The sequence below is a fragment of the Squalius cephalus genome (genome assembly GCF_949319135.1).
Source record: "Squalius cephalus genome assembly, chromosome: 6".
In the NCBI taxonomy this organism is placed as follows: domain Eukaryota; kingdom Metazoa; phylum Chordata; class Actinopteri; order Cypriniformes; family Leuciscidae; genus Squalius; species Squalius cephalus.
In genome coordinates this window covers 2,523,540-2,538,307 of record NC_137127.1, presented here as the reverse complement: position 1 = coordinate 2,538,307, position 14,768 = coordinate 2,523,540, and the positions used below count along the sequence as shown (strand labels likewise).

At 46.7% G+C, this 14,768-nt stretch overlaps 1 protein-coding gene across 1 annotated transcript in view; it reads left to right on the top strand.

Moving 5' to 3' along the window:
• Nucleotides 1-7,269, top strand: part of LOC307160179 (xaa-Pro dipeptidase-like) — a gene marked incomplete at its 5' end in the record, with an annotated part of 8,780 nt that extends 1,511 nt beyond the window's left edge. Inside the window, 4 exons of the mRNA XM_079874082.1 lie at nucleotides 1-144; nucleotides 1,603-1,787; nucleotides 4,351-4,542; nucleotides 6,908-7,269. The exon at nucleotides 1-144 is cut by the window's left edge and continues 5 nt beyond it. Coding sequence (XP_079730208.1) covers nucleotides 1-144; nucleotides 1,603-1,787; nucleotides 4,351-4,542; nucleotides 6,908-7,051 — 665 coding nt within the window. The remainder of the gene's footprint in view (nucleotides 145-1,602; nucleotides 1,788-4,350; nucleotides 4,543-6,907) is intronic.
• Nucleotides 7,270-14,768: the final 7,499 nt, after the last annotated feature.

Here is a 14,768-nt window from a genome sequence, read left to right as displayed (position 1 = left end):
TTGACATGGGCGGCGAGTATTACTGCTACTCCTCCGACATCACCTGCTCTTTCCCGGCCAACGGCAAGTTCAGCGCGGACCAGAGAGCCGTTTATGAAGCCGTGCTGAAGTCCTCCAGAGCCGTGATGGACGCCATCAAACCTGGTACACACTCTAGAGTCACAATATTACATATCAGGAGCAAAACTGAGTCTTTTACTGACCGAAGTAAAAGACTGATCAGCAGAAAGTCTGATCTACACTAACAGTCGAAGGTTTGGGGTCAGATTTTTCTCACGTTTTTGAAAGTCTTCTGCTCACCAGCTGCGTTTATTTGATCAAAAATACAGTCAAATTGTGAAAAATTATTACAAATTAAATCGGCCGTTTTCTATTCTATATATAATAGATAGAATATAAAGTGTAATTTATTCCTGTGATCAAAGCTGAATTTTCAGCATCATTGCTCCAGTCTTCAGTGTCACATGATCCTTCAGAAATCATGATTTGATGCTCGAGAAACATTTATGATTATTATCAGTGTTGAAAACATTCAAAATCTTCATTTCTTGTGGAAAGAAGGTAATTTTCAGGATTATTTGATGAATGGAAAGTTCAAAAGAACAGCATGTATTTGAAATACAATCTTTTGTAACATTATAAATATATTTACAGTCACTTGGCGCGTTTCCATTACAGATTTGCACAAAACTTTTGCGATTTTTTTTCTAAATTTCGACAATAAACTATTGCGAAATGACGTTTCCATTAACCGATGTTATGCGACTAAAACTTCATTTTTTCCTCTCGCGATAAGTAAAATCATTCCAAAAACTATGTAGGTTTATGTACTATATCCCAGACGCTGCACTGGCCATTATTATTAATGGAAGGAGATGTAGCCTACTGTATGAGTGTTTTCCAAGCATTAATGGTAAGGAACGACCCTTATTATACTGTGAGCGGCTCATATGAGGAGTTTCTGGGTGTTTCTCCCTCATTTCTGCTTCGAGGTCTTGATTGTGGCATTTATTTGAGGTTTAGAATCCATTATTCCTGTAATTATTTTGTCTTTTATGAATTTAATAAAGAACTCTGTCTGAAAACCCCCCTCATCCGAGCGTAAAAACTCTTTTGGCATAAATTGGAGTTTTTGCGAAATTGACGTGTTTCCAATGGGCGTATTTTCAATTGGCAATTTCAATTTGCGCAATTTAAAGGGTAATGGAAACATGGCTAGTTTTGATCTATGTAATGCATCTTTGTAGAATAAAATGATTAATTTCGTAATTTCCAATCTTTTGAATGGTAGTGTATATTGAAATTTGAGTTTTGTTATTTAAGAATGCTCTTCCTAAAAAATCAAATAGACACTGTGTGCTTGGTTAAAGTTGAAGAGAGCTGTAAAATGACCTTTGACCTCTCCTTTACCTTTAATCCTCCCTTGTCTGGCTTATTCTACTCTAAGAACTTTGTATTTTGAGACTTCTTGTGTTGTTTTTGCCTCTTCACGATGACTTGCTTTAGTCCTCATTTGTAAGTCGCTCTGGACAAAGGCGTCTGATAAAGGACTAAATGTAAATGTAATGAGGGTCTCAGCTCAGCGTCTGATGTCCCGGTCAGGTGTGAAGTGGACCGACATGCACCGTCTGGCGGACCGGGTTCACCTGGAGGAGCTGCTGAAGATGGGGATCCTGCGTGGGGCGGTGGAGGAGATGCTGAAGGTTCACCTGGGCTCCGTCTTCATGCCTCACGGACTGGGACACTTACTGGGCATCGACGTCCACGACGTGGGTGGGTATCCAGAGGTCAGTTCTGAGCTTTCACTGATACAACACATTCACACACTTTTTTACCCTGTATAATGTATAATCCGGTGCTTAACGGTGAGTGATAAGACAAAAATCACAAATGTGTAATTTTGAGATTGGAAATTGTTATAGGATCAGTAATTATGTGTTACTATGCTAAAATGTGAAGAGGCCAGATATGATTTTAGATTTTTGTTGAAGATAAATCTTAAAACCTTTCAAAAAACTTTTACCTTTTGTTTATTTCTTCTTCTTTTCCTGCATTTTAACATTTTTCTCACCATGAATGGTGAACACCACATGAACACTACAATGTTATACATTAAAACCAAAATCATACAGATTTTATAATCATCAATGTCACTGCAATGTGATTTACTCACTTCATTTGATAACTTTTATACTGTACATATATAATTTTATCCATTTTGATATTGGAAATTGTTATAACATCAGTTAATAGTAATTATGTGTTACTGCGTCAAAATGTTAAGAGGCCAGATATGATTTTTTTTTTTTGTTGAAGATAAATCTTAAAGCTTTTCAAAAAAACGTTTAAATCTATACTTTTACATTTTTTATTTTGCTACATTTTAGCATTTTTCTCAAAAATGCCATGGTATGGTAGCTAACAAATATGGTAATAAACAAAAAACTAAATGTTGTAAACTAAAACCAAAATCATACAGATCTTATAATCATCAATGTCACTGCAATGTGATTTACTCACTTCATTTCACAACTTTTAGACTGTATATACATATATAATTGTATGCACATAGTCACTCACATAAAGCCATATACTGTACACTATATATCAAATCTCTACTGTTTGATGATTTATATTGTCTCCAGATTTAGCTTCAAATTGCTAAACTTCTCAACAAAGACTATAAAACATTACGATTATAAACATTAACATTTTGAATTTCTGTAGAGCTGCTTTGATATATGTATGATGACAGGCACTATACAAACAAAACTGTATTGAATGTTTTTCTTTTAAACTACGCTTTCATAGTCAAGCTTCTTTATTTCTAAAGATCAAGGGAAATATTTTCCTCATGAACTGACTTTGTAAAGGAAGGAATGAATCATTTAAACGCGTGATTAAAACCAAATGTCGTTAAAAGTGTTTCTCACCCTTGTCCTGAAGACCCTCATCACTGACACACTCATCAGACACACTGTTCAAATCACCTCCTACACCCTCATTCACTATTCCCTACAATACTCCACTAATATAGTCCACTTGAAGGAGTGAATGAAAACGAGTGAGTGAATCTGGACACTGAGTGAGCTGCTTCTGCAGAGTTTGTGATTGCTGTTTAATAATTCATTATTGAAACATAGCTCCAGTAGTAATGAGAAGATTTATCCTGAACTCTGCTATGGAAAATAGCATGTATAAGCCATAATTAAACAATTTAATAATCAATTTATACCTGTATGATATTACGCTGGACCAGCACGGTTTGGAAAATGGATGATTCAGCGCCGGCACCATCTCCTTTTGAATTGTACACTTGTTATTGCGGTGCATTGTGGGATTGAATGAGTGCACTAAATGACGTCAATAACTATGGTTTAGGACACTACAAATGGCTGTATCCTCAAATTGAGCCCTATTTGATGAGATAGGGGACGATTTCAGACACAGCCCAATGCTGCATCTCAATTCACCTACTTATACTACGCCATAAAAGTGTGTACTCTTATTGTGAAGAAAAAGCAGATACTTCTGAGTGTGTAGCAGAAAGTAGACAAGCTTTGGGACAAACTATCACGTCATACAATAGTGTCTTTAACGGTTGCTCTCTGTCGGATCCTGTCACAGTAAACTGGCCTGTCAATCATCTTCATTTCATTTCATTTAGTTTCCTACCGAATCGGAGAGAAATGCAGAAGTGTTGGAGACTCTCCTCATATTAATGCATAATGATGCATTTAAAAGTGAATGGCCAAACGGATCTTTATAAAAGTCCACGTTGTGATTGCAGATGAAATATAAGAGGGATACCATTAAATAAATATTTTCTTATCTGGTTAAAACTATGATTAGTCACTCAAAGCTTTATCTAAACCTCTCACCGTCGGTCGCGCATATCCACCATGTTTTGTAGGGGGGTTTTTTCACACTTTTTACTCGTGTTTGTTGTTCCTCCTCCAGAGCGCGATGGATTGTGGGTAATATTAGCTGATATAATGAGCACGGATCCACACTTCAAAAATCCACCGGAAATAGTAGACCATCTTTGGACTTCTGGCATACTCTATTCAACATACTATGCTTTGGGACACACTTATTTTAATCTCACACACTGTTTAGGATGGATAGCATGGACATTGAGACGCAGGGTTTGTCTTGCAATCTCTACTAATGAGCAGGTGAGTGTAGTCAGGTGTGTGTTAGATGAAGAGACAGACACAATGTGCAGTGAATGTGTCCTCAGGACAGGTTTGAGAAACGCTGCTTACGATGACCAGCAGCAGCAGCGGTTATAAGTGTGTGTGTGTGTGTGTGTGTGTGTGTGTGTGTGTGTGTGTGTGTGTTGTCCAGGGCATCGAGCGCGTGGACGAGCCGGGGCTGAAGAGTCTCAGGATGGGTCGTGTGGTGCAGGAGAGGATGGTCCTCACGGTGGAGCCGGGAATATATTTCATCAATCATCTCCTGGATAAAGCGCTGGACTCCCCGACTCAGTGCGGCTTCATCAACAGAGACGTCCTCAATCGCTTCCGCGGCTTCGGCGGGGTCAGAATTATTACTAACAAATACATTCCAGTAGATATACAGATACACATCAGTTCATTACTAGTCCTTTCTTTTCACACCATATCGTTTTTGCTGATAATTTTGTTGATTTGTCAATGTATAATATTATATGCTGTAATGTAAGCATATAAATCATACATTATATACAGTACATAATACACTATATTTATTTTATCTTTCACTTTTAATCAAAAGGACTAAAGTTCCATGCATCCAGATTTTTATAAGTGAATATTCTGAATGTTTATGCTTTTTCGAATATTATATTTCATGTAGTGTGTAAAAGAGATTTTTGAGAGAGTTTTAAAGATCAAAGAAAAGATTCTGAACTGCCTGAAACGAGTCGTCAGTAATTCCATTCTCACTTGTAACTAATTAGCATAATGCCAGCCTGTGGTCTTGATTGGCTGAGCAGCGTCTCTTAGCTCCGCCCTCAAACACTGTAGTGTATCTGAGACTGGAAGAGTTTGGTTCGTGTTGTTCGTGTCGAGAAGACGCTGTCAGGGCTTAAAGTACTCCGGCCGGGGGCCGGATTTCCGGCTTGAGGGCAGGTCCGGCATCCGGCGCAGGCAAAATTTAATTATCAGGCTACAAATTACAGTCGGAGGCACTTTCGGCGCAGACGCGCTTGTAAAAAAACGAGCGCGTCGCTTCCATTTACATTTGAAATAACGAACTTAAGCGCGCAAAAGACGCGATATGTGAACAGGCCCTAATCTGACTTGAATAACACACCGGTCCCCTTCAACCTACCACCTTGATTCAAGAGTCAGCGCGCACAGCTGTCACAGCCAATGGGAGCATGATATTAGGTTGTCTTAGCCAATTGCTAGAGAGGAGGGCGGGTCTTGTGCAGGAACCAGTTCGCAGTTAGCTTCAGAGCTGCCAACTCTCACGCATTCACCGTGAGACACACGCAATTGACACTTCACACGCTCTCACGACACACATCCATTTTCTCACGCACAGAAAAATCGCGAAGCAAAGAGGACACGGAGACCGACAGACTAGACAGAGCAGGCTACTTATGATATTAAAAAAATCTCAGCTCTCAGATTCTGTCACTTTTATTACGAAACTCAAACAATAAATACCGTTTTGGCGCTTGTAAATGTGACGCGACCACTGATCTATATAGAATGACATTTTATAGATCAGTGGACACGACAGATCCCTAGCGGCAGGTGAACCGATCATCTCTAGCTAGTAAATAAACACGAATGAATAATGTTGAAAGATAAATTACAACTTACCGAAATGTATATTCCTCATACATAATATCGACCAATCAATCAAACAAATGGTTTAATAAAACAGCTGGAGAACAATTATGTCACATAACATTTACCTCAGGAAAGCCATTTAATGACCATAATATAGGCTATATCACGTTAGCTGGCTAGAAAAAAAGAGCTATAGAGAGTATTTTGCTAAATATGTGTAGCCTACTATATTACATATTATATTTTTATTTATATCATTAAATAAAGTTGTTATTATAATAAAAAACGCATTATATATCTCTCCGCATGTTTACAGCATTAGGTGAGTTGTTTTTTTCTTTAAAAAAATTAATGCCTATCTTGTGTAGCCTACCTAATATTTATTTAAATGAGTCAATATTAAATAAAATCACAATAATTTAATTGAATTGAAAACCAGAAATTGTACCATGTAGCCTAGGCTAAACATTGTAACATGTTGTCACTAAGCCTAATAAAATTCAGTTTAGTTACTAAAATGTTTCGATAAATGTTTCGCCATAAATCTCACTCCAAGCAAAACTCAAAAGTTGGCAGCTATGTAGCTTGTACACACGCTATATGGAGAATGGAGTTGTTATTTTCTTGACACAGTTAGCCTAGTACTGCAAAAGTTTCAGTTATTTTGGCACAATAGTTGTTAATGCGTTGAAAATTTGACTGTGCTGTTGCTCATAGAATTGGTTAATAGAAAAAACAGGCTTGGTAAAAGTCCTGGTTGAGCCACAGAAAGTTCAGGCTCAGGATTTTTTTTCACTTTAAGCCCTGCGCTGTTTTCTGAGATTGATACGGTAAAACCCACGCCATCGTTACTGTTCGTATCACTGTGATCAAGAGCTGAGATTCAGATATGATAATGAGCGTTTGCTTTCTGACCAATCACAGCAGAGCAGCTCTCAGAGAGGCGGAGCTTAGAGAGACTGAATCCTTGATGGAAGCGTTTCAGACACTGAGAGAAAAGAGCTGATGCTGAAATTACAGTATATGATAAGATGGGGGAAATTAAAGTGAATAAGACAGTATAATGAGAAAATGAAATGCAAACATGAATATTGCTGATCGTGTATGTGTGTGTGTCTCAGGTGCGCATTGAGGATGATATCGCTGTGACGGCTGACGGCGTGGAGCTTCTGACCTGCGTTCCTCGAACCGTGGAGGAGATTGAGGCGTTCATGGCCGAGGAAACGTCCAAACCCTTCAGTCCCATCAGCAGCCAGAAACTCTGAGATTATGATTATGATGATGATGATGATGATTATAATAACGACACTCCTTTTCTTCAACATATCAGACTTTAAACTTTAAGTAAATGAGTATCTTTGATATTTAATTCTATAAAGGGAAACACACATGTGACCGCTTCTGTATGACTTCACTTATGAAAATCAGTGTCAGAAATGAATTACCGGATCATTTATGCTTTCATGTAGCAGCCGTGTAACATTTTCAGAGTTTGATTCTTTATAAAGCAGCTCTGAACTTTATTTAGCCTGACTTAAACTTTACTCAATTCATTTGCATTTTATCCTGTACACTTTTTGCAAGTTTGTAAGAAAATGTAATGCTTATTTTTAATAAACATCTGATTTTTCTAGCATCATTTTAGAATCGTGTGCAACCTTTTATTTACTAATTAATAACATTCTGTCATGTTTAAATCCCATATGAGTTGGTTTTGTCGAACTAAACGTGTGGGAATAGCAGTAAACAGAGACGGATGAGAGAAATCCTGACACTCAATAATAAGACTGTATGAATGAAGTGCTTTTACAGTTCAACGACACAATCACCTTTTAATTTTTACCCTAAAGTAAATAAATGTAGCCTATGACACCATCATCATCAGATGTTACTGCTGTTTTAATGATAATCTTGGCACACAGTTTTGGAGATTGTCTTTCCTCACTCCAGTAGATTCCAGCTGTACTTGTTTCCACACGTGTAAAACAATAGTTTGAGGCTGTTACTGCACTAAAATTGCTGTTGAGTCACTGACTTCTCTTTAATGAACTTTACAGTAAATCAGCTGAATGAAGGGAGTTACTCAGTCTTCATGAGGGCGCGACACTTTAATGTCAGTTTTGTTGCATCCATTTCCATCATTTATTGTGTTCATCTCAACTGTGTATGTTTTTTATTTGAAAAGGTAGAAAGCATTTTTGTGGTCGTGTGTCTACTGAAATTCAACACAACAAAAGAAACAGAGTCCCTTAAACTCTCAAGACTTGCTCTCTAACAGCAAACGTCTCGGTTACGTATGTAACCCTCGTTCCCTGAGTAGGGAACGGAGACGTTACGTCGGATGACGACGAATGGGGTTTCGCTTAGAAATCCTATCATCTTCGAGTATTAAAACACGAGCCAATGGCAAAGAAATGCCATGGGTCTGCGGAATTTGCATAGCGTAACTCCGCCCCACCCTGGGGGTATATAAGGAAGTCGCGAGCAATATGCAGATATGTCTTCGCTGAGGAGCCGAGACTGAACTCAGGCGTTCCAGCGGTACAGCGGAAGTGGCAGGGAGACGTAACGTCTCCGTTCCCTACTCAGGGAACGAGGGTTACATACGTAACCGAGACGTTCCCTTTCGTTGTCACTCCGAGTTACGTCGGATGACGACGAATGGGGTTCCCGTATAATCACGCCACCTCTCGACTGTCTTCCAGTGCCCTGCGTAAGTCTGAGCTCCCTGTCGTGAGACTAGCACGGACGAAGGAGTCCTACCTAACACAGGAATACCAAGGTACACTGGGAAGCATATCCAGTGGAAATATGCAATCATGCCCAACCCGAAGGGGGGGACTTGGAATACACATATGACCCCGAAGGGCTGCATACGGAGTAACACTGGGGTGTCCAGCCGCAGGTGGAATATTTCAACCCCAGGGGTGGCAAGGTGGCTTGCCAAGCAAAGACACATGCTCAAAGAGGCTTACAGTGGAATACACATGTGGGGGTCGCCCGAAGGGAACCATGCACATGGAGACACCTAGCCAAGCGCGAAAGCTGCCAGTGGCATAACTCTGGCGTTGACGTCGTCAGTGCTGGAGGAGACTCAGGGCTTATGAGGCTCACCTGAGGAATATCGCACGTATCCCGTCCGTGGAGAGGAATGGCGAGCAAGCGAAGACACCTGAGCAGAATCTAGCACCGGCTAGTTGAAGCGAGTACATGAGAAGAAACTGGCTCTACTCGGAGATTGTAGAATCTCGCGAATGTGTTAGGTGTCGCCCAGCCTGCAGCTCTGCAAATGTCTGTTAGCGAGGCGCCATGCGCTAGAGCCCAAGAGGACGCCACACTCCGAGTGGAGTGGGCCGTCACACCAAGGGGGCACGGTCGACCTTGCTGCTGGTAAGCCAAAGCAATGGCGTCCACTATCCAGTGAGACAACCTTTGCTTGGAGAGAGCCTTTCCCTTCAGCTTCCCACCATAACAGACAAAGAGCTGGTCTGAGGTCCTGAAACACCGCGTTCTGTCTACGTAAGCACGAAGGGCGTGTACTGGACAGAGCAGTGCCAAGGCTGGGTCTGCCTCCTCCAAGGGCAGCGCTTGCAGGTTCACTACCTGGTCTCGAAAGGGTGTGGTAGGAACCTTGGGCACGTATCCAAGCCGGGGTCTCAGGATCACGTGAGAGTTAGCTGGCCCGAATTCCAGGCACGCTTCGTCAACCGAAAATGCCTGCAGGTCCCCTACCCTCTTGATGGAGGCCAATGCAACCAGGAGCGCTGTCTTCATTGACAGGAACTTAAGCTCCACTGATTGCAGAGGCTCAAAGGGAGCACTCTGCAGGGCAGTTAAAACCACTGAGAGGTCCCAAGAGGGTACGAGGGGAGGACGAGGAGGATTTAATCTCCTGGCTCCCCTCAGGAACCTGACGATCAGGTCGTGCTTTCCCAAGGACTTACCATCAACTGCATCGTGATGTGCGGCAATGGCGGCAACATACACTTTCAGGGTGGAGGGAGACAGCCTTCGCTCCAACCCTTCTTGCAGGAAGGAAAGCACGACACTGATGGGGCATTTCGTGGGTTCTTGATGTTTAGAAGAACACCAGTTGACGAAGAGGTTCCACTTCAACGCATAGGCATGTCTCGTGGATGATGCTCTAGCGGAAGTGATGGTAGCCACCACCACTGGTGGTAGGGTACTCAAACCTGCCTCGTCCCGTCCAGGAGCCACACGTGGAGGTTCCAAAGACCGGGACGAGGGTGCCAAAGGGTGCCCCGTCCCTGAGAAAGGAGGTCCTTCCTCAGAGGAATTGGCCAGGGAGGTGCTGTCGCAAGGAGTATGAGTTCTGAGAACCAGGTGTGGTTGGGCCAGTACGGGGCAACCAATATGACCTGCTCCTCGTCCTCCCTGATCTTGCGAAGGGTCCGCGCAAGAAGGCTCACTGGGGGAAACGCATACTTGCGGAGGCCCCGCGGCCAGCTGTGCGCCAGTGCATCCGTGCCGAGCGTGCCCTCGGTCAGGGAATAAAACAGGTCGCAATGGGACGAGTCGTGGGAGGCAAACAGGTCTACCTGTGCGTCGCCGAACTGATCCCAAATCAGCTGGACCGTCTGGGGATGGAGTCGCCATTCTCCAGCGAGAGGCCGAACTCGAGACAGCTCGTCGGCCGCCTGGTTCAGGTGTCCCGGGATATAAATGGCTCGAAGCGACCTCAGATGCTTCTGACTCCATATAAGGAGGTGGCGGGCGAGTTGTGACATACGGCGGGAGCGCAGACCACCTTGATGGTTGATGTACGCTACTGTCGCGGTATTGTCTGATCGGACTAATACGTGCTGACCCCTGAGCAGCGCATGGAAGCGGTGCAGGGCAAGACGTACAGCCAGCAACTCGAGGCAATTGACATGCCATAGGCGCTGGGGTCCTGTCCAGGAGCCCGCGGCAGCATGTCCATTGCACATGGCGCCCCAGCCCGTGGTGGAGGCATCTGTTGAGACAACAACATGCCGGGAAACTCGTTCCAGGGGCACTCCGGCCCGTAGAAAGCTGAGGTTCGACCACGGGGTGAAGGTCTGACGGCAGGTCGGAGTCACTGGGACCCGGAGCTTGCCGTGTTGCCATGCCCACCTCGGGACTCGATCGTGAAGCCAAAGCTGAAGCGGTCTCATATGAAGCAAACCGAGCGGCGTTACTGCGGCTGCGGATGCCATATGCCCCAGGAGCCTCTGAAATAGTTTCAGTGGAACCGCACTCTTGCCCTCGAATTGGCGAAGACAAGTCAGCAGTGACTGCGCGCGCTCGCTCGTAAGCTGCGCGCACATGGCGACCGAGTCGATCTCCATACCGAGAAAAGAGATCCTCTGCACGGGGCAAAGTTTGCTCTTTTCCCAGTTGACCCGAAGGCCCAGACGGGCTAAGTGTTGGAGCACCAGATCCCTGTGTTCGCAAACCCGGTCTCGAGAGTGAGCTAGGATCAGCCAGTCGTCGAGATAGTTCAGGATGCGAACCCCTTGTTCCCGGAGGGGAACAAGGGCTGCCTCGACGACCTTCGTGAAGACGCGAGGAGACAGGGCTAGCCCGAAAGGGAGAACCGCGTACTGGTATGCCTGCCCCTCGAAAGCAAACCGTAGAAACGGTCTGTGTCGAGGTAAAATGGAGACATGGAAGTAGGCGTCCTTCAGGTCGATCGCTGCAAACCAATCTTGTGGCCTCACACACTCGAAAATGCGTTTGGCCGTGAGCATCTTGAACGGCAGCCTGTGAAGGGAGCGGTTCAGGACGCGCAGGTCCAAGATCGGTCGTAACCCACCCGATTTCTTCGGAACAATGAAGTAAGGGCTGTAGAAGCCGGACCTCATTTCGGCTGGAGGGACAATCTCGATCGCACCCTTCGCCAGTAGGGTGGCGACCTCCGCTCTCATGACCGGGGCATTGCCACCGACCATAGTGAAGCGGACTCCGCTGTAGCGGGGAGGAGATCGCGCGAACTGAATCGCGTAGCCGAGCCTGATGGTTCTCGCGACCCAGCGGGATAGTCTGGGAAGCTCTAGCCAGGCTTCCAGAAAGTGCACCAGCGGGGTCATACGAACCACAGACGTACCGTCGGGGGTGCAGCGAGGCGGAATGACCGGCCCAGGCGTGGGTGGCATAGCGGCCCGGTGCGGGGGCACGGTCATTAGCCGCGTCCTGCCAGAGGAGGCCAGGGGAGGACCAGCGTCCCACGGGGGCGTGCTCTGGCAGGGGTCTGGCGACAGAGGGGGATGAGAGGAGCGTGGCCCGTGGGCGGCGCGTGCTCTCATCCACACACTCCGTGTGCTCAGAGATGGGATAGTGAGTTCTTTCTTTAACCATTTTAGGGTGCTGCCCGTCGTGGGACGAGCAGCGGGAATGGGAAAACCAAGGATTCTCCCCCGGCCCTCCACCGGGGGAAGGAGCGGCCCTGCTACCGGCTCCTGTGCAGAACTCATCGCCATCTCTGAGCAGCCCGTCTCAGGAGCGCCGCTTAGCCTGGCGTTTAGCGGGGCGCGGGGCGGGAGAGGGCTGTGGCGCCTTCCTACGGCTTCCTCGACGACGTGACCCGGGAGCAGCGGACTGCTGGGGCCGATCGGGAGGGGTGGGAACCGCAGGAGGGCGCCCTCGGCGGCGAGCGGGCTGAGGCACCTGTGCCGACGGCTGCGCCGCCGAAGCAGCGGGCCACCGGGGCAGGACATGTTTTAGAGCCTCAGTCTGCTTCTGGGCAGTCGAGAACTGCTGGGCAAAGTCCTCGACTGCACCGCCGAATAGGCCAGCCTGGGATATGGGGGTGTCGAGGAACCGGGTCCGCTCGGCCTCCCGCATATCAGCCAGGTTTAGCCATAGGTGTCGCTCCTGGACCACCGAAGTGGCCATCACCTGACCCAGCGAGCGTGCGGTCACCTTCGTCGCTCGGAGAGCAAGGTCGGTGGCGGCACGCAACTCATCAAAGAGTGCTGGGTCAGACCTCCCCTTGTGCATATCACGCAACATCTGGGCCTGGTAGACCTGCAGAGTCGCCATGGCATGCAGTGAGGAGGCCGCCGTCCCCGCGGCTCTATAGGCCTTCGCCACAAGGGTGGAGGAGAACCTACAGGCCTTGGAGGGGTGCTTTGGGTCCCCGCGGGAAGAAGCACTCTGAGGACACAGCTGCATCGCAACAGAGCGTTCAACCTGGGGAACCCCAGTGTACCCTTTGGCGGCCGCCTGATCAAGGGGAGGCAAGGCGGAGGCGGTCGCCGAGCGATCACGGGAAGACAATGGTGCCTTCCAGGACCTCGTGACCTCCTCATGCACGTCCGGGAAAAAAGGCATTGGGGTTGGCCGCCGACGCGGATCAGCGGCCGCACCCAAAAACCAATCGTCCAGCCGCGAACGAACCGGCCCAGGTGGCGGGGACCACTCAAGACCGATCGCCGCGGCTGCCCGGGAAAGCATGGCCGTCATCTCGGGATCAGACTCGGACAATGCTGGGGCACCCGAGGGTGGCAGCACAGCCGAATCCTCACTTCCCGAGGACTCCTGCCCACCTTGTGATGCAGCGATCGACATCACGTCTTCCTCTGGAGCGCCGAATGAAACTCGCGGCAAGTCAGAGGACTGTACAGCGGTTTCCACGCGGACACTCGCGGGTTGCACGGGAACAGAGAGAAGTGTGGAGCGTGGAATAGTCGGCGCTTTGTTCCACACTGTAACCCTCAGATCACCCTGGCCGCCAGCCGAAGTACCAGCCCTCTCGGGACCAGTAGATCGGGGTGCGGATGAGGGGACTCTCACATGAAGATCATTGAGTCTCGATCTCAACCGTGCGATGGGCATGTTCCCGCAGTGGGAACATGACTCATCCACAAACGCTGCCTTAGCGTGCTCAACACCCAGACACACAAGACAGCGATTGTGCCCATCAGAGTCAGACACGAATAGACCGCAACCAGAAGTGCACGGGCGAGGCATCTTTAAAAAGACGTGCCGCGTGCAAAGCTCTTTTGTGAAAGGAGATTTCTCCGCAGAGTGTTGAAGCGACCAGGGAGAGAACACACAAACTCTGGCAAATCACTGCACAGATCAGCAGGGAATGTGCACTCGCTGGAACTCGCTGTCACACCAACACCTGGAGAGAGGCTTGTCTCGAAGAGATGAAGAGATAAACTCAGGATTTGGCTGTGGAGTGAAGTACATCAACTTGGCTCCGAAGCGAAAACATATCTGCATATTGCTCGCGACTTCCTTATATACCCCCAGGGTGGGGCGGAGTTACGCTATGCAAATTCCGCAGACCCATGGCATTTCTTTGCCATTGGCTCGTGTTTTAATACTCGAAGATGATAGGATTTCTAAGCGAAACCCCATTCGTCGTCATCCGACGTAACTCGGAGTGACAACGAAAGGGAACTGTCTTTTTTATTATTTAGAAGTCAGTTTAAAGATGCTTACTATAATTCCTTTTAATAAAAAAACAAAGAAAAGTAATTTTCTCTTTTGCATATTGTGGCGAGCAGGACGAGGTCGAGGGCCGTGGGAGGACGGCGCGAGGCCGGTGTCGTGATTATGATGAGCCACACCTGTGAGACGCACCGGTCTCGCATCTCTCACGGAGGAGCGGAGGCATAAAGGAGGAGCGACGACAGTGAAGAGGGAGAGAGGACAGGCCTGTGTTTTAGTTGATGTTTTGTACGACAGTGAAGAGGGAGAGAGGACAGGCCTGTGTTTTAGTTGATGTTTTGTTTTTGTTTGTGTCGCCAGCAGTCGTCCGTGAGGGGCTGCTGGCTTTTACTTTCATTTTGTATTTGTTTTATTTTTATTATTAAAAATCTTTAAATGTTCGCCGGTTCCCGCCTCCTTCTTCCCATAACAACATACCACGTTACATTGGTGCCGAAACCCGGGAGGAAGGAGGGACACGCTGTCGGAGAGCCCTCGCTGCTGGGAGGTATCGCGGTGCTGAGGAGGTCGGGCAGCACGAGGGAGCGTCTGCCGCCGATT